This window comes from Scyliorhinus canicula, chromosome 28 (assembly GCF_902713615.1).
Source record: "Scyliorhinus canicula chromosome 28, sScyCan1.1, whole genome shotgun sequence".
Lineage (NCBI taxonomy): Eukaryota > Metazoa > Chordata > Chondrichthyes > Carcharhiniformes > Scyliorhinidae > Scyliorhinus > Scyliorhinus canicula.
Genome location: NC_052173.1, coordinates 15,029,964 through 15,057,223, shown reverse-complemented (window position 1 = coordinate 15,057,223; position 27,260 = coordinate 15,029,964). Strand labels below are relative to the sequence as shown.

The 27,260-nt window shown below is 49.0% G+C and overlaps 1 protein-coding gene across 2 annotated transcripts; it reads right to left on the bottom strand.

Annotated features, from left to right (window-relative positions):
- Window positions 1-2,448: 2,448 nt before the first annotated feature.
- LOC119958224 (fidgetin-like) lies at window positions 2,449-19,078 on the bottom strand. 2 transcript variants are annotated; one of them, XM_038786629.1, is made up of 3 exons: window positions 18,988-19,078; window positions 14,813-15,046; window positions 2,449-5,774 (listed from the first exon to the last, which is right to left on the bottom strand). In XM_038786629.1, the coding sequence occupies exons 2-3, from the start codon at window positions 15,012-15,014 to the stop codon at window positions 3,598-3,600; spliced, it is 2,379 nt and encodes a 792-aa protein (XP_038642557.1). In that variant the 5' UTR covers window positions 15,015-15,046; window positions 18,988-19,078; the 3' UTR covers window positions 2,449-3,597. The 2 variants fall into 2 exon arrangements, with proteins under 2 accessions (XP_038642557.1, XP_038642558.1); XM_038786630.1 differs by lacking the exons at window positions 14,813-15,046; window positions 18,988-19,078 and adding an exon at window positions 15,215-15,372.
- Between the last annotated feature and the right edge of the window lie 8,182 nt (window positions 19,079-27,260).

Below are 27,260 nucleotides of genomic sequence, written 5' to 3'. Positions count from 1 at the left end.
CGGGGTCCATATCCCTCTATTCCCATCCTATTCATGTATTTGTCAAAATGCCCCTTAAACGTCACTATCGTCCCTGCTTCCACCCCCTCCTCCTTCAGCGAGTTCCAGGCACCCACTACCCTCTGTGTATAAAACTTGCCTTGTACATCCCCTCTAAACCTTGCCCCTCGCACCTTAAACCTATGCCCCTCGTAATTGACCCCTCTACCCTGCGGAAAAGCCTCTGACTATCCTCTCTGTCTATGCCCCTCATACCAGTACAGATGAAGACTGACATTCAAAAGACATGAAATAAATACTTCATGTACAATACATACCAATGAGGTAGAAATGGTAATAGATAACGTGAAGCATACACAAGGTTAAGCTTCTGAAGCAAGTACTATTTTGGGAACCAATGCTTTGAATATACAAATATCTTTTATCCCCATACCTAGCATCATTTGATTCTTTAGGAAGAGTAACAGTAGCTTGTCTAATATAGTTACTTTCACGAGATGAAATGCACTGATAGGTTTGAGTTTTCCCAAAGCACAGTTATGAAGCAGAATCATAGTAAGGTTACAGCGCAGAAGGTGACCATTCGGCCCAAAGAATCTGTGCTGGATCTCTGCAAGAACAACTCACCTAAGCCCTATTCCCCGTAGCCCTGCCATTTTCTTGGTCCAATTCTCTTTTGAAAGCTTCTATTGACCCTGCCTCCACCAAGCAACACGTTTCAGATCCTAACCACTGGCTGCGTGTGAAAGATTTTCTTGTTATCGTCGATGGCCTCTGATTCTTCACACTTTTGCCTGGAGGAGCAATTTCTCCCAATTTGTCCTCGACTTCCCATAATTTTGAACACCTCTGTCAAATCTCCTCTTAATCTTCTCTTCTCTAACCAGAACCGCTTCTCCAGTTTAATTGAAGTTCCTCGCCCCCCCGGAACCATACTTGTAAATTCTCTGCACCCACTATACTGCCTTCTGATGGTACAATGTTTAGTTTGGCTTTAGTCACCACTCATGAGTCATTATTTTCCTGGTTACCTCAAAGGTTCATACAGATACAGAGATATACATACCAATACATGGACAAACCGAGAGGGTGAGTGGGATTTTGCCGTGCTGATGGGTGTCTTGTCTATCGGTTTGAGAATCGGTGGGGATCCCCCCTCAGTTTCATGGGGGAGGCTCCGATGGAAACAAGTGACCAGTAGGCACATAACTGGCCACCTTCGGTTGGTTGACCCTGTGGTTGAGGTCACCAGTGGTGGTCTTGTAGGTGGCTATTCACCATCACCGACAGTGGCTGCTGGTCACACCAACCTGAGGTCAAGGGTCGCAAAGGGACTCTGCAGCATGGTGGCGCAGTGGTTAGCACTGCTGCCTCACGGCGCTGAGGTCCCAGGTTCAATCCCGGCCCTGGGTCACTGTCCGTATGGAATTTGCTCTCGTGTTTGTTCTCGTGTGAGAATTCTCGCTCTGGATTTCGCCATTTTCCCGGGAATGGGAGAAAGACAACGCATTCCCGCGATCACCACTCTTACGCCATTGACTTGAAGGTGAAGACGGGGCAATTATGGGAAAAAAAATGCCTCCCTGAAAATAATTGCTCCCAGCCACAATGGTCTTTCAACAAGCGAGAAAGTGTTGTTATTTTTGGGAGAGTGTGTCAAATGGTGTTGCGTCTTCCTTGTGAAATGTAAACCTTCCCTTTCTTCAGGCACTTTAGCACAAAGAGTTCAAAAGGCAAAATCAGAATCGAACCATAAACTTATCTTCAAAGCGCGAGCAACAAGGCTGAAGGCTAAGTGCATCCCTTATGTTTTTTTAAGATATGTATACACAAGTTTCACATCATTAAATCCACATTTATCTGCAACTTTTACTGGGATTCCCATTTCCTGGCAGACCTGGTTCCTTACGCATTCCCATTCTTGTCTTCCGCTGAAAGCTTAAATATGTGACTACACCTGATGGGTGATTGATACGCTGGTAACTTTATAACCTGTGCTCAAGCAACGACAGCTCACTCAATTTGTTAATTGCAGCGATGTATCGATTTGTGGGGTATAAAAGGGGGGGATATGCACCTCATTGTTTCTCTTGAGCATTTCATAGAACCATTGAATCCCTACAGTGCTGAAGGAGGCCATTCAGCCCATTGAGCCGGCACCGAGCCACCGAAGGAGCACCCAACCTAGTCCCACTCACCCACCCTATCCCCACCTAACCTGCACATCTTTGGACACTAAGGGTCAACTTGGCATGGCTAATGAACCTAACCTGCACATATTTGGACACTAAGGGACAGTTTAGCACGGCCAATCCACCTAACCTGTACATCTTTGGACACTAAGGGACAATTTAGCATGGCTAATCCACCTAACCTGCGCATCTTTGGACACTAAGGGACAATTTAACATGGCCAATCCACCTAACCTACACATCTTTGGACACTAAGGGACAATTTAACATGGCCAATCCACCTAACCTGCACGTCTTTGGACACTAAGGGACAGTTTAGCACGGCCAATCCACCTAACCTGCACAGTAAGGTCACAATCTACAGTTGATGAACTCAATGTTGAGTCCAGAAGGCTGTGAAGTGTCTAACCGAAGACGTGGTGCTGCTCCTCCAGATTGTGGTGTGTTTCACTGGAGCATTTCGAAGGACAGACATGGGGGCATGGGAACAAGATGGCGAGTTGAAATGCCAAATGCCAGGAAGGCCAGGGTCATGTTTGTGGACTGAGCGAAGGTGTCCGCCAAGCGGTCACCTAGTCTGCAGTTAGTCCCCCTGATGTAGAAGAAACCCACATTGGGAGTCGCGAATACAGTAAACCATATTGGAGGAGGTGCAAGTAAAATGTTGACCGGCGTGTTTGGACAGCGAGGAGGTAAAGGGCAGGGATGGCACCTTCTGCCATTGCATGCCATATGTTTTTAATTCAATAAACTCTTTAGTTACCTCTGACCACAATGTCTGTTGGGTGAGCAGCGAATCTTAAACTGTTCTATTGAATCCATTACAGAGCATTCACCATAATCCTTTGAGGTAAGTAAGAAAGATTATAATAAAACAACACAACATTAAGGGCACGATCATAAAACGGCCTGCTTATCAATCCAGCTGCAACAAGAACAGCCTTAAAGCACAATCACACATTTTAAGAAACATTGTCATTGTGATTAATTTGTGTCACAATTAAATTAGAATATAGGACAGTGTAAACACAAACCAGTATTAGAAACTTTACCATTACTGACAGAAATAGCATCAGTCAAATTCTCTAGCATGTGATTAAATCAAGAGCCTTGAAATTTGGTTATCTTTGGGTGTCTGAACCAAACAGGGTTCAAAATCTCGCATTCCAATGGGGAGCCCCGAATATCGGGGCTTGGGCCTCATCCTAACGTAGATGGGGCGGGGGCAGGAGGTTAATGCTCCAATTTGTCCTTTATCAAGATGGCATCCGAGCCATTCAGGCCTTCATAGTCTCCAAACCCTAGTTACGCACCCATTCTTCTTCGGAGCGTGCAGTTATCTTCACCGTTTCTCCGCTGGTTGCTCCCGCCCGCCACTCCATATCCGCTCCTCAGAGCTTCACGGTCAGACACAAGTTCCAAACAACTTGCTCCACTCGGTGTACAGCTCCAGCTCCTTTTGCGAGACGCTGGGCTGAACTTTGCGAAGAGCGTTCTCAAAGTCCTCGTAAGTGGTGGGCTGTAACTGCACGGTCGGACCGCGTCCTCGCCCTAGCGCCGCTTGCTGGCAGAGATGCGCGAGGTCACTCCCCGAATACCCCTCGGTGTGCTGGACGATTGAGCCAATTTCCCCATCACTGAGGCAATGGTCTTGTTGGGACAAGCCAGCGATTAAAATTTGATGCCTTGCAATGCTGTCAGGTGGAGAGATATAAAGTCGTTTTACAAAGTACCTGTGTATGGTCTCCTCAATATTATTGGGATGCCTTGTACCCGCAATGACAATAATATGGTCACTGTTTGAGTTGATCACACCTTCTACATGGGACAGTAATTTTGCTTTAATAGACTTCAGATGGATGCCCCCTTCACCGGCTGCACCCGAAAGCATGGCGTCGAGTTCGTTGATGAAGATAACAGATGGCTGGCGGGATCGAGCGATGAGAAACATGGCCTGTAAGATCATCTCTCCATCGTCCTTCCATTTAGAGATGAAAGATGACCCACTGACCTTGAGGAAAGTTGCCCCAAGGTGAGTGGCAATACACCTTGTGAGCATGGTCTTGTGCCCGCCACGAGGTCCAAATAGCAGAATGCTTTTGGGTGGCCCGTTGCCCCCAGCGTAAGTTCTGGGCCTCATCAGGGGCCACAACACGTGTTCTTCAATCACTGCTTTTGCAGTATCCATTCCAGCAATATCGTCCCATTGGACTGGAGGACCGCAGTCAACAATTTCATTGGTCACCAGGCTCAGAAGCTGAGAATCCAAGCTCTTGAATTGCTCCTCCAGCTGGCTGCTTGCTGGCTCAACTCTCTGTAGCTGCATCTGGTGAGCATGTACATCGCCACGGTCATCTTCCCCTTCTCGATTCATTAAAGCAGGGGCGAACTTCACAATTGCCTCAGTTGATCTGGATCGGAGTGGGCATTCCTCTCCGCGATATAACGGGGGCATCACTCTTTTTTGCTCGTGCCCTTCATATTTGCCAATCAGATCACCAGTGATGTGTTGTTTCCCCATAAATTCCACATCATCCGGGCGGAATTCATTCCCCGTACAATCATCCAGGGCCCCATCAACTGGCAACCGGTAAGGACCTGAAGGAATCCTGTGCTGTCCATAACTGTATCGACTAGTACCCTCGCCCTCCTTTGCTGCCAAATCTCTCCTCTTCAAATTACTGCTTGAGCCATTGTTGGCCGGTGCAACGGAGCTTGGGGTCACGTTGTGGCTTTGGTAATCATAACCAGGACCAATGGGCGGACGGGACAAGGGAGGAAGAGGGATAGGAGCTGCAATACCGGAAGGCAGATATGAAGATGGAAGTTGCACTCCAGCATAGCCAGGCCCAATGCTTGTTTGGCAAGGGTAACTGTTTGAAGGGTAGTTATACAGGGGGCTTACTCCAGCCAGAGCTGAACTGTAAGATGGGACCATAGCGGGTGGGGGATGTGCGGGCTGTAAAAGGCTTGAGCTGTTTATAGGTGATGTATAAGAGGAAGAAACAGCTGATGTGGTTTGACTGCAGAAGGCTGAGGGCAAATAGGTTCCGTTGTACCCTGATGAATATTCCTGAGGTTGAAGGCTAGATGGAATACCCGGGAGAGTCGTGTCACTTGGATAGCGAGATTCAGAGTGACTACTGGTCACCACAGAGGAACCTCCTATCCCAACAGTGCCACCGCCTGGTGGGAGAGTGGAATTAGTTGCCACTTTCGTGCCAGAGAGGCCATTGTGTGCTGAATTTACAGAATATGTGTCATCGACGTGAAGCGACATACGCCAGGTGTCATTTTCATTCTTTTGCTCATTAACTGGCGCAAAAGGCCCATCTGCGTACGTATTTAGCTCAGCTCTCTCATGCGACGTGTGCACAAGGCCAGAGTACTTTTCCGCAAACCTCTTGAGCAGATTTGAGGCAGTCAGTGCAGAAATGTCGTCGTTCGCCCACACGTAGCGGTGGCGTGGTCTGCTGGGACTGTTATCTTCTGCTTTGTGTGCTGGAGCTGATGTTGTAAATGAGATGTCAAGGTACTCCTCTGGCCTCTGGGCATGCTCCGGGCTCCAATGCATCTTCAGGCCTGAAAACATAGAACATAGAACATTACAGCGCAGTACAGGCCCTTCGGCCCTCGATGTTGCACCGTCCTGTGAAACCCCTCTAAAGTCCCTCTACACTATTCCCTTATCGTCCATATGTTTATCCAATGACCATTTGAATGCGTTTAGTGTTGGCGAGTCCACTACTGTTGCAGGCAGGGCATTCCACGCCCTTACTACTCTCTGAGTAAAGAACCTACCTCTGACATCTGTCCTATATCTATCTCCCCTCAATTTAAAGCTACATCCCCTCATGCTGGACGGTGCTATGTCTTTTCGTCCGACGTCATTTCGTCCAACGACACTTCGTCCACGTCTTTTGGTCCAACGTCTTTTTGTCCGCACGTCTTTTGGTCCAACGTCATTTTGTCCGGTGATTTTTTTCGTCAAAGAATTTTTGTGACTTTTTACGTGTTTTTGTCGAATGATTTTTTTTGTCAAAGAATTTTTGTGACTTTTTACGTGTTTTTGTCGGATGATTTTTTTTGTCAAAGACTTTTTTAGTAGCATAGTAATTTAGCATGACCAAACTTGCTTAGTAGCACTCCACTCCACTTTAACTTTTGTAAATAGAAATCTTCTCAAATGCACATAATATACAATAAAGGATCTTTATTACCAGCCTCTTTCCTTTAACGAGCCTTGTTAAAGGATAGTTATTATCGTTCTCTCCCCTTTAACGAGCCTCGTTAAAGGATAGATATTATCGGTCTCTTTCCTAATCCCGAATTCGCCCATCCAGAAATGGCAAAGTTCAGGGAAGGGCTAATAATAGGCAAAAAGGCTCAAATTCTTCGGGGAGATCAGTCGACGTCATGTACGCGATACAAGAAAATAACTGAACGCCTTAAAAGATTGGTCGTTGAATATGTTCCTACAGCGAAAATTGATTTCTTGAGGAATGTTGCTCACAATTTACATCAATTTTAAGTAATTTCGGGAATTCATCCTTAGTAAACTTTTAGATCTTTTTAAATGCATTTTTAGATTTTTTAACTTTTTAACTGCATTTTTCAACTTGCATTTTACTTGCATTTCATCAATTACTTGCATTTTAGCAATTAAATTCACTTGCTGTATTGTGCCTGCTTTCTATCAATTAAATGCTTTCATACGGAGTTGATTTGTAATTGGTTAATTGGACGAAGTGACGTTGGACCAAAAGACGGGCGGACAAAAAGACGTTGGACCAAAAGACGTGGACGAAGTGTCGTTGGACGAAATGACGTCGGACGAAAAGACGCGACACGATGCTGGACATCACCATCTGAGGAAAAAGGCTCTCACTGTCCACCCTATCTAATCCTCTGATCATCTTGTATGCCTCAATTAAGTCCCCTCTTAACCTTCTTCTCTCTAACGAAAACAGCCTCAAGTCCTTCAGCCTTTCCTCATATGATCTTCCCTCCATACCAGGCAACATTCTTGTAAATCTCCTCTGTACCCTTTCCAATGCTTCCACATCCTTCCTATAATGTGGCGACCAGAACTGCACGCAATACTCCAAATGCGGCTGCACCAGAGTTTTGTACAACTGCAACATGACCTCATGGCTCCGAAACTCAATTCCTCTACCAATAAAAGCTAACACACCGTACACCTTCTTAACAACCCTCTCAACCTGGGTGGCAACTTTCAAAGGTAACAAAAGGTAACAAAATACATTGTGACCCAGATCTTCAAAGACCAGGCTCCCCAGCTTAATCAAAACAACTATTCAGTTACCCATTTGTCAGGGCTGAATGGTCCTGACTATGTTGCTTCATCCTCAATATAAAACAGGCTATCGGGTTACTTGGGAAGCCTACTAATTTTCTTAATCCATTTATGGGATGGGGATGGGGACGTCACTGGCTAGTCCGGCATTTAGTGCCCATTCCTAAATGCCCCTTGAGAAGGTGGTGGTGAGCTGCCTTCTTGAACCGATGCAGCCCATGTGGTGTCGATTACACTCAAAGTGCAACACCACTTTGTCGTGGTTGGATACAACTGAGTGGCCATTTCAGATCACATTTTAGAGACTGTGCTGTGGTTCTGGAGTTACATGTAGGCCAGACCAGGTAAGGACGGCAGATTTCCTTCGCTAAATGACATTAGTGAACCCGATGGGTTTTTACAACACCCGATTCATGATCATCATTAGATTTTTAATTCCAGATTTTCATTGAATTCACATTCCGCCATTTGGCGTGGTGGGATTTGAACCCAGGTCCCCAGAGAATTACCCTGCGTTACGAGTCCAGTGACAATCCCACTACGCTACCGCCTCGCCTGTTCCCATGATGAAAGTGTACAGTCTTGGGGACGGGACTGGAAGAAAGAGCAAATAAAATTACAGCACAGGAACAGGCCCTTCGGCCCTCCAAACCTCCGTCCTCCAAGCCTGCATGTTTCCCGGTAGCGCCGTTCACTGGTGGTGGGATTTTATCTTCCCATCACTCGTCAATGTGATTTCCTATTGAAGTCACCGCACGCTGTTGGGGAACCCGCAGGCGGGGGGAGGGGGGGGGGGGGGAATGGGGGGTTGCTGCTGGCGGGAAAAGAATTCCAACAGCCGGAGAATTCCAACTTTGTTCTCCCACTTTTCACGGCCAACCCACTGCCTCGCATGGAACTGAATGGTTCAGACCAGGGAGGTTCAAACTTGAGTTCAGCCAAGGATAGGGCAGTCATGGACTTTCAATACGCAATCTACTTTTGTTTCATGTTGCAACTTAGGAAAACTCTGCTCACTGACTGTAAAATGTTCTATTCAATAGCCTGAACTGATTGATTTTCTCACTAACTGGCTAAATGATCTTACCTTGCTGTAAGTAGACATGTGGACAGGAGCGGGTAAGAACAGAATTGGACTAGGCCGAGTTTCCCCGGTAACCCTGACATGATAAAATACTCTTCCAACACTTGCTGTCGAGGTTCACATCGGAATCTCTGATTTACTGAAAAAGATTTACCCGACGTTGTCCAGAGTAGATTTTCTGTCCAAATTTTCAAAAATAATTGCTTCCCAATAACAGGCTCAAATTTAATCAGTGGAATGGTCTTTCGTGTCTTCCACGTTTGTTAACGGTTTTATTTCAAGGTCTTAAGGTTGGTCAATTTATTTTTTTTAAATAAATTTCAGGTACCCAATTATTATTTTCTCCAATTAAGGGGCAATTTAGCGTGGCCAATCCACCGAACCTGCACATCTTTGGGTTGTGGGGGTGAAACCCACGCAGACACGGGGAGAATGTGGATTAATAGTCCAGTGACTATCCGCATGGACAGTGACCCCGGGCTAGGATCGAACCCGGGTCCTCGGCGGCGTGAGGCAGCAGTGCCACCATGTCGCCCCAGCCTCCCCGAACAGGCGCCGGAATGTGGTGACTAGGGGCTTTTCACAGTAACTTCATTTGAAGCCTACTCGTGACAGTAAGCGGTTTTCATTTTCATTTCATTTCATTCAGTTTGCTCAATTTCAAGGTTGACCAAATACCAACGCTTAACGATATTGTTCCTCAAGCTGAATGTTGGGGGTCAAAAAGAGTGAAACGGGGGTCAAAGAGCCATTGAATGTGTCCTTCTTCAATCCTCAAAGAGAAAAAAAGAACTTGAAAGTAAATTGACAGCACAGCCCAACAGGCCCAAGGCTGTTCTGTGGGCAATTAGCAATGCGAATGAAGCGGGAAGAATTTGGGGGGGAAAAGAAAACAGCTGAGGAGAGAGAGACACAGCACAAGTTTGAGTTCTGATGTCAAGCCATCAAGCGGAAACATTAACTCAGGGGCTGGATTCTCCGTCCTCCCAGCCGCCTGTTTCCCGGCAGCACGCCATTTTCTCTCCTCCAGTGTTTCCTGGCCTGCCGAGCAATTCCAGGATTTTATTTCTCATTGCAGATTTCCAGAATCTGAGGTATTTTGAATTTTCCAGTCTGCATGGGCTTTGCACAAGGTCCTGTCAACCACGTGCGACCGCAAAATGTCCCCTATTTTCTTAGGTCAGTGGAATGATTGGATTATTTAACGGGGTCATTGAATCCTGTGTTTTCAGACAGCCATGTTCTCAGAGTTAACATTTCGATCAGTATTGGCTCTTCGAAGAGAAATGAACTCAAAAAGTTAACTCTGTTTCTCTCTCGCCTGATGATGTCAGGCTGACTGAGTTTTCCCAGCACTTCCCATTTTATTTTAGATTTGCAGCATCCACACTATTTTGCGATTAGAACATAGAACAGTACAGCACAGAACAGGCCCTTCGGCCCTCGATGTTGTGCCGAGCAATGATCACCCTACTTAAACCCACGTAACCCGTATACCCGTAACCCAACAATCCCCCCATTAACCTTACACTACAGGCAATTTATCATGGCCAATCCACCTAACCTGCACATCTTTGGACTGTGAGAGGAAACCGGAGCACCCGGAGGAAACCCACGCACACACGGGGAGGACGTGCAGACTCCACACAGACAGTGACCCAGCCGGGAATCGAACCTAGGACCCTGGAGCTGTGAAGCATTGATGCTAACCACCATGCTACCGTGAGGCCCAAAATTACTTTTGGTTAAAATCTGATTACTTACAGATTTCTCAATTCATTCGCTTCAAAATCTCTGAATAATAATTCCATTCCAATTCTCTCCCCACACTTAGTGGGGACACGAAGGCAGGCTTTCATCTGTTTCCATAGCTAGTAATTCCCCGGGATAGGTCGCTAGTCTGTCGCCGGGAATTAATAGCTTGAGGGGCTCCACTCCACATAAAGCCTGGGTGACCAGGAGTCTCTCCCGCTCTTACCATTGGTGTGTTGGGAAGGATTTACAGGTTGACAAACTCAACGTGTTTGGCTGCGTTAGGAACACACCTTCCTTGACCGTCAAGTCCTGGGCTGGGACTCGAACCGGATGTTCCGGCTCAGAGACAGGGTCATTAACCCACTGCGCCACAAGACCTCCTGCCTGAATAATAATGGGGTGCCAACTTTGTAGCAGACGCCATATATTTTGGATGTGTCACTGGTGTCACCTCTCAGGGTCAATTCTGAGTTCTGCTCAAATTGGAGCAAATAAATATTTTTACCAGCAAGAGCAGATGTTGCCCGTGACAGGATGTTGCAAGATCCCAGATGGCGTGTACAGAGAACATACAGTGCAGAAGGAGGCCATTCGGCCCATCGAGTCTGCACTGACCCACTTAAGCCCTCACTTCCACCCTATCCCCATAACCCAATAACCCCTCCTGACCATTTTAGTCACTGAGGACAATTTATCATGGCCAATCCACCTAACCTGCACGATTTTGGACTGTGGGAGGAAACCGGAGCACCCGGAGGAAACCCACGCACGCACGGGGAGAACGTGCAGACTCCGCACAGACAGTGATCCAGTGGGGAATCGAACCTGGGACCCTGGCGCTGTGAAGCCACAGTGCTAACCACTTGTGCTACCATGCTGCATATAACATGATACATAGTTTGCAAGGCATTTCAAGGGAACAATGACAATGATGCCAATTGCTTTTCTCACTGTCACTTTAACAGTGGGAAATATAGTGCCTTTCAGATCCTCAAAACAACCCAAAATGCTTCAGAGCCAATGGCTGCTATCTTCCAGCGATCCACGCCGGCGGGATCTTCCATGGCATTGGGTGGATTCGATGGGAAATCCCATTGACTGGATCCCAAAGATCCCGCCACTGGCAGACCATCTCCTGCTGCCGAGAAACACGGCAATGAAGTACTTTTGAAGTGCAGGCACTGTTCTCATATAAATATGTGCACAGTAAGATCCCACTAACAGCAATGAGAACCCACCTCCCCGTCTAATATCCCTTTCTTTGGCACATTTATGTTTTATAGCACTTGGAATGGTTTTCCACCTTAAAGGCGCTTTATAAACGTTCTCGCTCAATCTCGAGTTTGTCGGGTAATGTGGCCAAATATTCGGTTTTGCGGTGATGTTGGCTGAGGGATGAATGTTGGCCAGGAGAATGTCCCTATTTTTCTCAAATAGCAGATAGATAGATGGAATAGAATACCTACAGTGCAGAAGGAGACCATTCAGCCCATCGAGTCTGCACCGACACTCCGAAAGAACCCCCAGCCAATCCCAATAACCCCAGTAACATCTTGGACACTTAAGGGATCTGGGCTGGTTTAGCACACTGGGCTAAATTGCTGGCTTTTAAAGCAGACCAAGGCAGGCCAGCAGCACGGTTCAATTCCTGTGCCAGCCTCCTGAACAGGCGCCGGAATGTGGCAACTAGGGGCTTTGGCCAATTGGATAAATAACTGGCTATCACATAGAAGACAGAGGGTGGTGGTGGATGGAAAATTTTCAGACTGGAGACCAGTTACCAACGGTGTACCACAGGGATCAGTGCTGGGTCCTCTGCTATTTGTGATTTTTATCAATGACTTGGAGGTGGGGGCTGAAGGGTGGGTCAGTAAATTTGTTGATGACACCAAGATTGGTGGAGTAGTGGATGAGGTGGAGGGCTGTTGTAGGCTGCAAAGAGACATTGATAGGATGCAGTGCTGGGCTGGAAAATGGCAGATGGAGTTTAACCCTGATAAGTGCGAGGTGATTCATTTTGGTAGGAAAAATTTGAATGCGGATTACAGGGTCAACGGCAGGGTTCTGAGAAATGTGGAGGAACAGAGAGATCTTGGGGTTCATGTTCACAGATCTCTGAAGGTTGCCACTCAAGTGGATAGAGCCGTGAAGAAGGCCGTGTGTTAGTGTTTATTAACGGGGGCTTGAGTTTAAGAGCCGTGGGGTTATGCTGCAACTGTACAGGACCCTGGTGAGACCACATTTGGAATATTGTGTGCAGTTCTGGTCACCTCATTATAGGAAGGATGTGGAAGCATTGGAAAGGGTGCAAAGGAGATTTACCAGGATGCTGCCTGGTTTAGAGGATAGGTCTTATGAGGAAAGGTTGAGGGAGCTAGGGCTTTTCTCTTTGGAGCGGAAGAGGATGAGAGGCGACTTAATAGAGGTTTATAAGATGATGAGGTTGGATAGAGTGGACGTTCAGAGACTATTTCCTCGGGTGGATGTAGCTGTTACAAGGGGGCATAACTATAAGGTTCAGGGTGGGAGATATAGGAGGGATATCCGAGGTAGGTTCTTTACTCAGAGAGTGGTTAGGGTGTGGAATGGACTGCCTGCTGTGATAGTGGAGTCGGACACTTTAGGAACTTTCAAGCGGTTATTGGACAGGCACATGGAGCACGCCAGAGTGACAGGGAGTGGGATAGCTTGATCTTGGTTTCGGACAATGCTCGGCACAACATCGAGGGCTGTAGGGCCTGTTCTGTGCTGTACTGTTCTATAATAAATAATCCAATCCCTGGTCCAAGAGAAGCTGAACCCACGCCTTATTTTTCTTTCTATTCGAAGGTTTGAATTTGGTTCCAGGTCCGTGATTCGTGAAATTATTCCCAATCTCAATTATTTTTACATTGATCGGAGGATCTATGTGCCCAGCTATTTTCATTCCAGCGTACGTTACAGTTTACCTTAGAGCCTCGCCTTATGAGGTTTACTCTGAAGAAGATGGTGGTGTAGTCGGAATGGCACTGGACTAATAATCTGGATGATCAGGGTAATGCTCTGGGGATGATGGGTTCATATCCCACCATATCAACTGGTGGAATTTAAATTGTTTCAATACAAAGCTAGTCTCAGACCATGACAACTATCATTGATTGCGGTCAAAACAAATCTACTTAGCTTTGACAAAGAGTCATTAGACTCGAAACGTTAGCTCTTTTCTCTCCCTACAGATGCTGCCAGACTTGCTGAGATTTTCCAGCATTTTCCCTTTCGTTTTAGATTCCAGCATCCGCAGTAATTTGCTTTTATCTACTTCACTAATGCTCTTTAGGGAACAAAATATGTAATTCTTAACTGGTCTGGCTTACATCTGCCAGTCAGGAGTGTGATGGAATACTCTCCACTTGCCTGGATGAGCGCAGCTCCAACAACACTCAAGAAGCTCGACACCATCCAGGACAAAGCAGCCCTGCTTGATTGGCACCCCATCCACAAACATTCACTCCCTCCACCACCGACACACAGTGGCAGCCGTGTGAAATGAAAGTGAAATGAAAATCGCTTATTGTCACAAGTAGGCTTCAAATGAAGTTACTGTGAAAAGCCTCTAGTCGCCACATTCCGGCGCCTGTTCGGGGAGGCTGGTACGGGAATTGAACCGTGCTGCTGGCCTGCCTTGGTCTGCTTTCAAAGCCAGCGATTTAGCCCTGTGCTAAACCAGCCCCGCATATACCATCTACAAGATGCACTACAGCATCTCACCAAGGTTCCTTCGACCTCTACCATCTAGAAGGACAAGAGCAGCAGATACCTGGGAACCCCACCACCTGGAGGTTCCCCTCCGAGTCACTCACTTGGAAATACATTGGCCGATCCTTCACTGACGCTGGGGCAACATCCTGGAACTCCCTCACTAACCACACAGTGGATGTACCTACACCACATGGGCTGCAGTGGTTCAAGAAGGCAGCTCACCACCACCTTCTGAAGGGGCAATTAGGGATGGGCAACAAATGCGGACCTAGCCAGCGAAGCCCACATCCCATGAATGAACATATTTTTTAAAAATTAGTTACTTTCTAATTTCATGCTGGAAAATGTGACAGTGAAAGTGAAAGTGAGTTGTGCAAAATAACAATTTTGTTCAGCAAACTATTTAAGCAAACCATTGCATTGCATTCAGAGAACGAAAGTGATGGAAAGGTTAGCACAGGGGCTGATAATCATTGGTCCTTGGCAACGAACACACCATAGAACATAGAACATAGAACACTACAGCGCAGTACGGGCCCTTCGGCCCTCGATGTTGCGCCGACCTGTGAAACCATCTGAAGCCTATAGCATCATCTAGTGGACTGATCAAGAAATACTCCGGTCACAGGCCACCAATCAGAGAGCCTTGGCTCTCATCGTTAAAGTTGGCAAAATTGCGGACATCAATTGAAAGGCGAAATGTTGGAATAATGAAGAAAGACTTGCATTTCTGTACCGCCCTTCGCGATTTCAGCACGTCCCAAAGCGCTTTGAAGCCAATGCAGTCCCTTTGAAGTGCAGGCACTGTTGCAAATGTGGGGAACGGAGCAGCCGATTTGCGCACAGCAAGATCCCAGGCACAGCAACGAAATAAAAGAAGCAGCGAACGGACATTTCGCGCAGATTTATTGTATCTCTGAGAACTCATCCTGCTCCAAGTCACGAACAGTCTGAAAAATACTTTGCAAGGTTTTCATGAACAACATACAGGCATAGTTTCACAGCAGTGAAGGATACGTGAACAGCAAATGTTTGACTGCAGGCCATACTTGGCATTAGAATACTTAACAATGAACATTATTTTAATGTTTATAATCATCCTCACCCCCTCGCACTCCCTGAGCTCACCTTGTCCAAGCAATCCCTCAAAACCATTCAAACCAAACTGTTGGTCACCCATAGAATCCCGACAGTGCAGAAGGAGGCCATTTGGCCCATCAAGTCTGGACCAACCCTTCGAAAGAGCACACTGCCCAAGTCCACTCCCCGCCCAATCCCCGTAACTCTGCACATCTTTGGACACTAAGGGACAATTTAGCACGGCCAATCCACCTAACCTGTACATCTTTGGACACTAAGGGACAATTTAGCATGGCCAATCCATCTAACCTGCACATCTTTGGACACTAAGGGACAATTTAGCATGGCCAATCCATCTAACCTGCACATCTTTGGACACTAAGGGACAATCCACCTTGAATGGCTGCATCTGCTCTGTCTGCCTCTGTTACTCAGTTGGCTGCTGTGTCCAGAGCTGGTGGTTGCTGAATAGCCTGGATGAAGGAGAAAGGAGAGAGTGAGGATGACATTTGCTGCTGCCTGGTTTATCTGAAGCTCACCCGCGGTCCGTCCCCCTGTGCCCCATCCTCCCTCCCCTCCCCCCTCCTCCCCCCCCCCCCCTGTACTCGGGGCACCCCGCGGTCCGTCCCCCTGTGCCCCATCCTCCCTCCCCCCTGTACTCGGGGCACCCCGCGGTCCGTCCCCCTGTGCCCCATCCCCCCTCCCCTCCTCCCTCCCTTCCCCCTGTACTCGGGGCACCCCGCGGTCCGTCCCCCTGTGCCCCATCCTCCCTCCCCTCCCTCCCCTCCCCCCCCCCTGTACTCGGGGCACCCCGCGGTCCGTCCCCCTGTGCCCCATCCTCCCTCCCCCCCCCCCCCCCCCCTCCCCCCCCCCCCCTGTACTCGGGGCACCCCGCGGTCCGTCCCCCTGTGCCCCATCCTCCCTCCCCTCCCCTCCCCTGTACTCGGGGCACCCCGCGGTCCGTCCCCCTGTGCCCCATCCTCCCTCCCTCCCCTCCCCTCCCCTCCCCCCCCCGTACTCGGGGCACCCCGCGGTCCGTCCCCCTGTCCCTCCCCCTCCCCTCCCCTCCCCCTCCCCTCCCCTGTACTCGGGGCACCCCGCGGTCCGTCCCCCTGTGCCCCATCCTCCTGTCCCTCCCCCTCCCCTCCCCTGTACTCGGGGCACCCCGCAGTCCGTCCCCCTGTGACCCATCCTCCTGTCCCTCCCCCCCCCCCGCTCCCCTCCCTCCCCCCCCCTCCCCTCCCCTGTACTCGGGGCACCCCGCAGTCCGTCCCCCTGTGACCCATCCTCCTGTGCCCCCCCCCCCCTCCAGTTACTCTCTCCCTCTCCTTTCTCCCCTATCGTCCACTACTGACCGGGATGGCAGCAACGCTGCCTACGCCGGTGATGGGGTCCTCGACAGCCACCTATACGGGAATGGTGGTCTCCACCCTCCCCACTGTTCCTGGGGTTAGGTCACCGTTTCGCCTCATGACCCAAAAGCTTGGGGTGAAGCTACGCCCACCCCACCATGTCAATCGAGGCCTGTGTCTGTGCTATGGCCGAGGTTGTTGGCCCTTCGGCCATAGTTGCAGCCTCCAAGGTGTATGGCTGTCTTCATTTTGAGAGCCGAGCGGGCTGGAAAAGGGGCTCATGGTGGGCGGGGTCTACCTGGCGGTGGACCCGCTGGAGGCCACTACGGAGAGAGTTATCCCCTCTACTGTCCCGCCTTTTATTCCCACGGAGCTCCTTCTCACCCACCTCCATCAACTGGGAGAGGTACAGTCAGGGCTGATACTGCTCCTGCTAGGCCTCAAAGATCCCACCCTCAAGCATATTTTCCCATTCCGCCGCCAGGTCTTTGTTTCCCTGGCCCGGGAGGAGGTCCAGGAAGGGACTTCTGAGATCCCTTTTGGGGACGAAACCTACCGCATCTTCTGGGCCCCCGGGCAGCGTGCGGTGCCACGCCTGCAAGAAGGTGGGACAAGTTAGAACAAATTACCCCACCTCTAACACTGCCCCTGATGGTGCCGCCCCCCTCCTCTACTCACACTGGCATTGAGGTGAGGGGAACAGCCGCGTGGCCGAAAGGCTGAGAGGAAGACCAACAGGGCAATTCGCCAGCGGTCAGGTTAGGATCCTTCTGACCCTGTGACCCTGACTGACCCTGTGACCCTGACTGACCCAGTGACCCTGACTGACCCAGTGACCCTGACTGACCCTGTGACCCTGACTGAGCCAGTGCCCCTGACTGACCCTGTGACCCTGACTGACCCAGTGACCCTGACTGACCCTGTGACCCTGACTGACCCTGTGACCCTGACTGACCCTGTGACCCTGACTGAGCCAGTGCCCCTGACTGACCCAGTGCCCCTGACTGACCCTGTGACCCTGACTGACCCAGTGACCCTGACTGACCCTATGACCCTGACTGAGCCAGTGCCCCTGACTGACCCTGTGACCCTGACTGACCCAGTGACCCTGACTGACCCTGTGACCCTGACTGACCCTGTGACCCTGACTGACCCTGTGACCCTGACTGAGCCAGTGCCCCTGACTGAGCCAGTGCCCCGACTGACCCTGTGACCCTGACTGACCCAGTGACCCTGACTGACCCTGTGACCCTGACTGACCCTGTGACCCTGACTGACCCTGTGACCCTGACTGACCCAGTGACCCTGACTGACCCTGTGACCCTGACTGACCCTGTGCCCCTAGCTACTGACCCGGGTGCAGCCGTTACACCTCACCCCACCATCACCCAGCAACACCCAGCAACCCGGTGACATTTCACCATCGGATGCTGGGCCCGGCGACACTTCTGCGCTGGCCCCTCTGGGTGGCGGTAGTGAGGTGCGTGACCTCGAACCAGAGGGTGCTCTGTCCCAGCCACAAATTCTGGGGAGAAGCATTGAAGGACAAGGAGTCAGCCTGGAGGGGCCTCCAGAGATAGAGATCTCCCCGGGGTGTGACCCTCTCCCCCGCAAATGGCGTCAATCCAGGTTCTTCTTCATCGATGTCACGGCCAGTCCCCGGAAGGAAAGAGGCGGGGGGGGATAGTGAGGAAGCTGCCGCTGTCCCCCGAGCAGGGTGCTTCGGGGTCGGACACCACCCAGTACAATTTAGCACCCCGGACTCTCTGCCACCATCCAGGACCCTCTGCCACCCTCCCGGACCCTCTGCCCCCATCCCGGACCCTCTGCCCCCGTCCTGGACCCTCTGCCCCCGTCCCGGACCCTCTGCCACCATCCCGGACCCTCTGCCACCATCTCGGACCCTCTACCCCCATCCCGGACCCTCTGCCCCCATCCCGGACCCTCTGCCACCATCCCGGACCCTCTGCCACCATCCCGGACCCTCTGCCCCCATCCCGGACCCTCTGCCACCATCCCTGACCCTCTACCACCAACCTGGACCCTCTTCCACCATCCTGGACCCTCTGCCACCATCCCGGACCCTCTGCCACCATCCCGGACACTCTGCCCCCATCCCGGACCCTCTGCCCCATCCCGGACCCTCTGCCGCCATCCCGGACCCTCTGCCCCCATCGGGGACCCTCTGCCGCCATCCCGGACCTGTTTCTGGAGTTATTTTCGGGGCCTTCCGGTGACCAGGCGACGGGGGGGAGCAGGTATCTGCACCACCCCCTCCCGCTGGCCCGGGACCCCGGGAGGAGCCTGAGGAGATCCCGCCTGTCGATGATCCTGGTGGTGGGATAAAGGCAGCCCCTGGATTGGTTGGTGGGCCCGTGCCGCCCACTGCATTCAGTGTGGTGGAGGATTCGGGCCCAGAGGGCGACTGTCCGAAGGCTTTCCCTGCAAACTGTCACTCCAATCTCCAACCTTTCTTTCTTCTTCAAAGTTCTTGAACATGTTGTCCCTCCCAAATCCACACGCATCTCTCCCTGCAAGGGGGGTTCCCCAGGGGCTGACCTTTTCCCCAACTTGGTGCTCTCCCTCAACATCGCCACCTGCTGCCGGAGGCCTCGCTACAATAACATTATGTAATTTGACACTCCCTTTCTGACCTTCTCGAACAGCTTCCCATCTCTGCCACACTGAAATGGCTTGAATTAAAGTTACAAAGGTGACGATTATTCCCATTTGGCAACAGGGTTAAGGAAAATCCCTGTGATGATCGGAATACCTTGCCCCTTTAAGAGGCTTGTGATGATCGGAATACCTTGCCCCTTTAAGAGGCTTGTGATGATCGGAATACCTTGCCCCTTTAAGAGGCTTGTGATGATCGGAATACCTTGCCCCTTTAAGAGGCTTGTGATGATCGGAATACCTTGCCCCTTTAAGAGGCTTGGAACCCTGGGGGACTCCGCCTCTGGCTACGCCCCCTGGGAAACAGTACTTAAGATGAGACTCCATTTTGCGAGCACACTTCTCATGGAGGCTGCCATTGTTCACTGCTTATTAAAGCCTTTGATTACTGACCTAACTTTCCTGTCGTAATTGAGAGTGCCTCAATCCCAAAGCCTTTTATTCATATATAAGGAACAAGAGAGTAACTAGAGAAAGGATTGACCCACTCAAAGACAAAAGAGAGAATTTATGCATTGGGTCAGAGGAAATGGGTGAGATTCTTAATGAGTACTTTGCATCGGTATTCACCAAGGAGAGGGACATGACGGATGTTGAGGTTAGGGATGGATGTTTAAATACTCTAGGTCAAGTCGGCATAAGGAAGGGGGAAGCTTTGGGTATTCTAAAAGGCATTAAGGTGGACAAGTCCCCAGGTCCGGATGGGATCTATCCCAGGTTGCTGAGGGAAGCGAGGGACAAAATAGCTGGGGTCTTAACATATCTTTGCAGCATTCTTGAGCACGGGTGAGGTCCCGGAGGACTGGAGAATTTTTAATGTTGTCCCTTTGTTTAAGAAGGGTAGCAGGGATAATCCAGGGAATTATCGACCTGTGAGCTTGATATCAGTGGTAGGCAAACTGGCAAACTGTTGGAGAAGATATTGAGGGACAGGATCTATTCATATTTGGAAGAAAATAGACTTATCAGTGACAGGTAGCATGGTTTTGTGCAGGGAAGGTCATGTCTTACAAACCTAATAGAATTCTTTTGAGGAAGTGACAAAGTTAATTGATGAGGGAAGGGCTGTAGATGTCATATACATGGACTTCAGTAAGACGTTTGGTAAAGTTTTCCATGGCAGGTTGATGGAAAAAGTGAAGTCGCATGGGGTTCAGGGTGTACAAGCTAGGTGGATAAAGAACTGGCTGGGCAACAGGAGACAGAGAGTAGTGGTGGAAGGGAGTGTCTCAAAATGGAGAAGGGTGACTAGTGGTGTTCCACAGGGATCCGTGCTCGGACCACTGTTGTTTGTGATCTACATAAATGATCTGGACGAAGGTATAGGTGGTCTGATTAGCAAGTTTGCAGATGATACTAAGATTGGTGGAGTTGCAGATAGCGAGGGGGACTGTCAGAGAATACAGCAAAATATAGATAGATTGGAGAGTTGGGCAGAGAAATGGCAGATGGAGTTCAATCCAGGCAAATGCGAGGTGATGCATTTTGGAAGATCAAATTCAAGAGCGGACTATATGGTCAATGGAAGAGTCCTGGGGAAAATTGATGTACAGAGAGATCTGGGGGTTCAGGTCCATTGCACCCTGAAGGTGGCAACGCAGGTCGATAGTGGTCAAGAAGGCATACAGCATGCTTGCCTTCATCGAACGGGGTATTGAGTACAAGAGTTGGCAGGTCATGTTACAGTTGTATAGGACTTTGGTTAGGCCACATTTGGAATACTGCGTGCAGTTCTGGTCGCCACATTACCAGAAGGATGTGGATGCTTTGGAGAGGATGCAGAGGAGGTTCACCAGGAAGTTGCCTGGTATGGAGAGTGCTAGCTATGAAGAAAGGTTGAGTAGATTAGGATTGTTTTCGTTGGAAAGACGGAGGTTGAGGGGGGACCTGATTGAGGTCTACAAAATTATGACAGGTATGGACACAGTGGACAGCAAAAAGCTTTTTCCAAGAGTGGGGGTGTCAATTACAAGGGGTCACGATTTCAAGGTGAGAGGGGGAAAGTTTAAGGGAGATTGCGTGGAAAGTTTTTAACGCAGAGGGTGTTGGGTGCCTGGAACGCTTTACCAGCGGAGGTGGTAGAGGCGGGCACGATAGCATCATTTAAGATGCATCTGGACAGATATATGAATGGGCGGGGAACAGAGGGAAGTAGATCCTTGAAAAATAGGCGACAGGTTTAGATAAAGGATCTGGATCGGCGCAGGCTGGGAGGGCCGAAGGGCCCGTTCCTGTGCTGTAATTTTCTTTGTTCTTTGTCCTTCTCGATTCCTCTGCAGTCGTTGACCACACTATCCGTCGCTAACATGTGTGGACCTTGGGGCTGGGGTGCACAACATTATGCCCTCAGCTTGCAAGGTGGTAGCTTCATGCGTCACAATGTTGCTTCTGATAGGGACCTCATTATGGACTTGAATAAGAAGCAGCTTTACTACATGAAGGACCATGCTCTCCAGACGAGCAATGTTCCCTTTCATTCTTTCTATGCATGTGAGGAATTCATTCTGTAATGTGCACCAATATCAAGTCAAAACAAAGAAAACCTATGCATAACCTATATTTTTATAAAATTACTGTCGTTATAGAAGAATAAAGAATACCTAACTCAGCCATTGACATGCTAGTCCACAAATTACCTGATTTGCCTACTTTTTAAGTAAAGCATGGTGGCATTTTAACTGGTCCACAGTACCCCGATGGTACAGAAGGAGGCCTATCGAATCTGCACCAACCCTCCGAAAGAGCACCCAACTTAGGCCCACACCCCTGCCCTACCCCATCACCCCGCCCTACCCCATCACCCTGCACATCCCTGGACACTAAGGAGCAATTTAACATGGCCAATCCACCTAATCTGCACATCTTTAAACACTAAGGGGCAATTTAGCATGGCCAATCCACCTAACCTACACATCCCTGGACACTCAGGGGTAATTTAGCATGGCCAATCCACCTAACCCGCACATCTTTGGACTGCGGAAGGAAACTGGAGGACCCGGAGGAAACTCACGTAGACACAGGGAGGATAAATCTTTAAAATGTCTTTAAGACAGAGCTAGATAGCTTCTTGATTAATGGGGGATTAGAAACATAATAATAATCTTTATTATTGCTACAAGTAGGCTTATATGGACACTGCAATGAAGTTACTATGAAAATCCCCTAGTTGCCACACTCCGGTGCGTGATTGCGTACACAGAGGGAGAATTCAGAATGCCTAATTCACCCAACCTGCACGTTTTTCGGGACTTGTGGGAGGAAACCGGAGCACCCGGATGAAACCCACGCAGACACGGGGAGAACGTGCAGACTCCACGCAGACAGTGGAGGGAATCGAACCTGGGACCCTGGAGCTGTGAAGCAACAGTGCTAACCATTTTGCTACCATGCCGCCCGACATAGCAGCCATGACTGAAAGGCGGAGCAGACTCAATGGGCCAAATGGCCTAATTCTGCTCCTTTGTCTTATGGTCGTATTGTTCTTGTGAAGATTCATGGTGTACATATTGAAATAGTTATGAACGCCAAGTATCTCAATGTCAAAGTGGATGATGGGTTGAATTGGGGGGCGACAGTGTACATGAGGCGGCCAAGGGACATGCACGATTATATTACCTCAGAAAATTAACATCCTTTTGTGTGGATCTGACACTTTGATACAGCTGTAGTTGAGAGTACTGTCCTTCTTTAATGTTTTGTCTGGTCCTGTTGTCTGAGGTAAGCAGACTCAGTAAAGGTACAGAGATTACTGGACCAGACAAGAAGCAAGAACTCATTCCTCCGTCGTCAGGCTAAGGGAATTTAGATAAGCAGATTGCCGTCAGGTCACAGACTTTTTAAGGGTACAGAGATTATTGAGCCATGATATTTGATGAGCAGATCTTTCGTGACGAAACCAGCTCTCGAAGAATTCTGACCCGAGTGAAGAGTATCATGAATCATGAGAATCACTGCTTGTTCCAGTCTGACTGCTGGTTATTGTTCAGAGGACAGGCTACAATCCCTCAGATAAAAGACAAATCAGTTCCTGAACTTAATTGTGTTCCTCTCAATAAGAATTCCGAACAGGTGTTTGATGCATGGATGAGGATATAGACTCCGAGCAGGATTCACTGACTGATTATTTTAATGCAACAGTAGTGAACACGCCAACATTGAGGGCATTTAAAAATTTATTGGATAAGCATATGGATGATAAGGGCATAGTGTAGGTTAGATGGCCTTTAGATTTTTTCCATGTCGGTGCAACATCGAGGGCCGAAGGGCCTGTACTGCGCTGTATCGTTCTATGTTCTAATGGAATAGTTTTTAATAAATATTTAATCAAAGTCACGTCTCTGTGGTTGGGTCATTTTCTTTCATTGGTATTATTCATTTATATGTCATTTAAACAAAAAAAATTTGGAGTATTCAATTATTTTTTTCCAATTAAGGGGCAATTTAGGGTGCCCAATCCACCTACCCTGCACATCTTTGGGCTGTGGGGGTGAGACCCACACAAGCACGGGGAGAATGTGCAAACTCCACACGGACAGTGACCCAGGGCCGGGATCGAACCTGGGACCTCAGCACGTAGGCAACAGTGCTAACTACTGGACCACCGTGTCGCCCATATATGTCATTTTTAACATATGAACAATGTAGCCAAAATGAATTTCCATGTTGATAATAAAGTGAAATTGAATTGAATTTGAAATGTAATTGAATTAATTGCCAGTTGATATATTTCAGTGCTGCTGTTTCAAGGATGAACGCTTGCCAGACACCGTGAGACCTCCTGCTCTTCTGTGAACGCTGGACAAAAGGCATGGGCATCATTGTATGTATGAAGCAAATGGGTCATTGCTGGTGACCAGCAGGCTCCTGCTCCTTTACCCACTCAGCGTGGTCCACAGACCCCCTGTGGCCTGCGAAGGTACTCCAGGCAGCCCACCGAGGCTGCTCCACACTAGAACATCACTGACATGCCACGGCACAGCCAAGGCCTTGTGAAAGAGCCTCATCCCCACCCAAATAGGCCAGCTCCTGCCTGCGGGGCACGATTTGTCAACGATGTGTATTCCGAGCAAGGTTCACGTTGCTGCCAACGGCATGCACCCGCGAGATCGGCTTTGCCACCCTCGTGGGGCTGAAAACAAAGAGGAGGAACTGGTTCACTATGGAACCCGAGATGGCACTCTTCAGCCTGGAAGCAGGCATCACCCCCATTGGTGTCTGATAAAAGAAGCCGCTCCATTCTTCCCATTAATTCTGATGACTGTTTTGTTTTTGTGGTGGCAGCCGAAAGTGGGTGGGGTAGGACAGGTATGTGGTCCACAGGGCCTTCTGTACCATCCTCACAGGCAGAAAAAAACACTTGTTCCAGTCTCTATGTCTTGTAACACACCTGGAGAGACTTCCTCAAGCTCACTTCATAGAATCCACAGAATCCCTACAGTGCAGAAGGAGGCCATTCGGCCCATCGAGTCTGCGCTGACCCTCCAAAAGAGCACTCTACCCAAGCCGCCACCTCCACCCTATCCCCGTAACCCTACCTAACCTGTTAATCTTAGGATACTAAATGGCAATTGAACATGGCCAATCCACCTAACCTGCACATCTTTGGACACTAAGGGACAATTCATCATGACCAATCCACCTAACCTGCACATCTTTGGACACTAAGGGACAATTGAACATGGCCAATCCACCTAACCTGCACATCTTTGGGCACTAAGGGACAATTTAACATGGCCAATCCACCTAACCTGCACATCTTTGGACACTAAGGGACAATTGAACATGGCCAATCCACCTAACCTGCACATCTTTGGACACTAAGGGACAATTTATCATGACCAATCCACCTAACCTGCACATCTTTGGACACTAAGGGACAATTGAACATGGCCAATCCACCTAACCTGCACATCTTTGGACACTAAGGGACAATTTATCATGGCCAATCCACCTAACCTGCACATCTTTGGGCACTAAGGGACAATTTAACATGGCCAATCCACCTAACCTGCACATCTTTGGGCACTAAGGGGCAATTTAACATGACCAATCCACCTAACCTGCACATCTTTGGACACTAAGGGACAATTTAACATGGCCAATCCACCTAACCTGCACATCTTTGGACACTAAGGGACAATTTATCATGACCAATCCACCTAACCTGCACATCTTTGGACACTAAGGGACAATTTAGCATGGCCAATCCACCTAACCTGCACATCTTTGGACACTAAGGAACAATTTATCATGACCAATCCACCTAATCTGCACATCTTTGGACACTAAGGGGCAATTTAACATGACCAATCCACCTAACCTGCACATCTTTGGACACTAAGGGGCAATTTAACACGGCCAATCCACCTAACCTGCACATCTTTGGACTGTGGGAGGAAACCAGAGCACCCGGAGGAAACCCAGGCAGACATGGGGAAAACGTGCAGACTCTGCACAGACAGTGACCGAAGGTCAGAATTGAACCTGGGTCGCTGGTGCTGTGAGGCAACAGCGCTAACCACTGTGCCAGCGTGCTGTTCACTTATTACATCGTCCGGGATATGTGTAAGACTGCGAGCAGGCTACTTGTCCAGGGCAGTGATCGCAGACAAGGGGCCAATGGTCGGACTTCGCCTTGGGAGCAGGTGTAGCTTCGTGATAACATTCTGGGACTTGTTGGCTTCAAAAGGAGCCAGCCACTGGCACGCCGGTATATGTTGGTGCCAAACCCCAACCTGGATCATCGGCGATGATAGTGGCAGAAAGTGGCTGTAAAAGCACCCACCAAATACGAGAAAATTAATTTTATGATTAATATGAACATTGCAAAGGTTCTTCCTGTTTATTCCCTTATTTCCCCGTTCCTTTATTGTGCTGTTACATTTTTGATCCATGGATTATTGCTGACCATGTGTCTTTAAGACAGCCTGTTTCTTCAATTCACGCAGAAGGAAGCAGTGGCCTGTGCCTTTAATTCAAACAGAAGATTCCAGAAGGCCATGCTGGTTTAGACTGGTGATTCCAGACTGGCCGGCATCAGTGTTGACTCGGTTTGATTGATTTGACTGATAGCCAATGAATTGGCCCAAACGGCTGTGCTCTGCCCGGTAACAGGTGGTGATTGGATCTGATCCCACTAGAATGTTTGCAGAGTCACGAGGTTCCAGTTTGGGTTCCGATTTGATTCCGGCAGCCTGGATGAAGAGATGTCATGAACTCTCTCCAAAAAGATCAAACTAATCCTCTCCGTAAGGCCACGATGTGGAGATGCTGGCGTTGGACTGGGGTGAGCACAGTAAGAAGTCTTACAACACCAGGTTAAAGTCCAACAGGTTTGTTTCAAACACTAGCTTTCGGAGCACTGCTCCTTCCTCAGGTGAATGAAGAGGTTTGTTCCAGAAACATATGTATAGACAAAGTCAAAGATGCCAGACAATGCTTAGAATGCGAGCATTTGCAGGTAATTAAGTTTACAGACCCAGAGATAGGAGTAACCCCAGGCTAAAGAGGTGTGAATTGTCTCAAGCCAGGACAGTTGGTAGGATTTTGCAAGCCCAGGCCAGATGGTGGGGGGGTGAATGTAATGCGACATGAATCCCAGGTCCCGGTCAACCGGCAAACCAGAGACTTTAACCAACAAGCGTGCTGTGAGGAAAGTGTGCAAAATAGCCACCATCTGAAGCAAACGCTTGCCTTTTGACCTTCAGCCTTATTATTTTTACCCCTCCCCCCCCTCTGTGTTTGTCTGTCTTGTGTGTGTGGGTAGAGGGTGGGACAGTTAAAGTGGGTAGTAGGTATTAGCTTGTCATTATCCAGTTGTAGTTACTGCATATTTCATGATATAAATAAACAGTAATCGTGTTTCAACTCACAAACCTGGTGACTGTAATGGATTGGGTACTTTTATGAGAACTTTTTACAGTAACTTCATGGCAGTGTTAATGTCAGCCTACTTGTGACAATAAAGTTTATTGTTATTAAAGAAAAGAATGATTGGTTAATTCACTTGTGTTGTGTCTCTGGGGCACTTGGGGCTTGAATTGACCGTGCACTAGCCCAGGGTGTGG

Coding starts and splice junctions, on each gene's coding strand:
- LOC119958224 (XM_038786629.1), bottom strand. CDS start 15,014: ATGAGTTCTCAGAGATACAATAAATCTGCGCGAAATGTCCGTTCGCTG. Junction 5,775..14,812: donor GCGAAGGGCGGTACAGAAAT/GCAAGTCTTTCT, acceptor CTATGTTTTCAG/GCCTGAAGATGCATTGGAGC.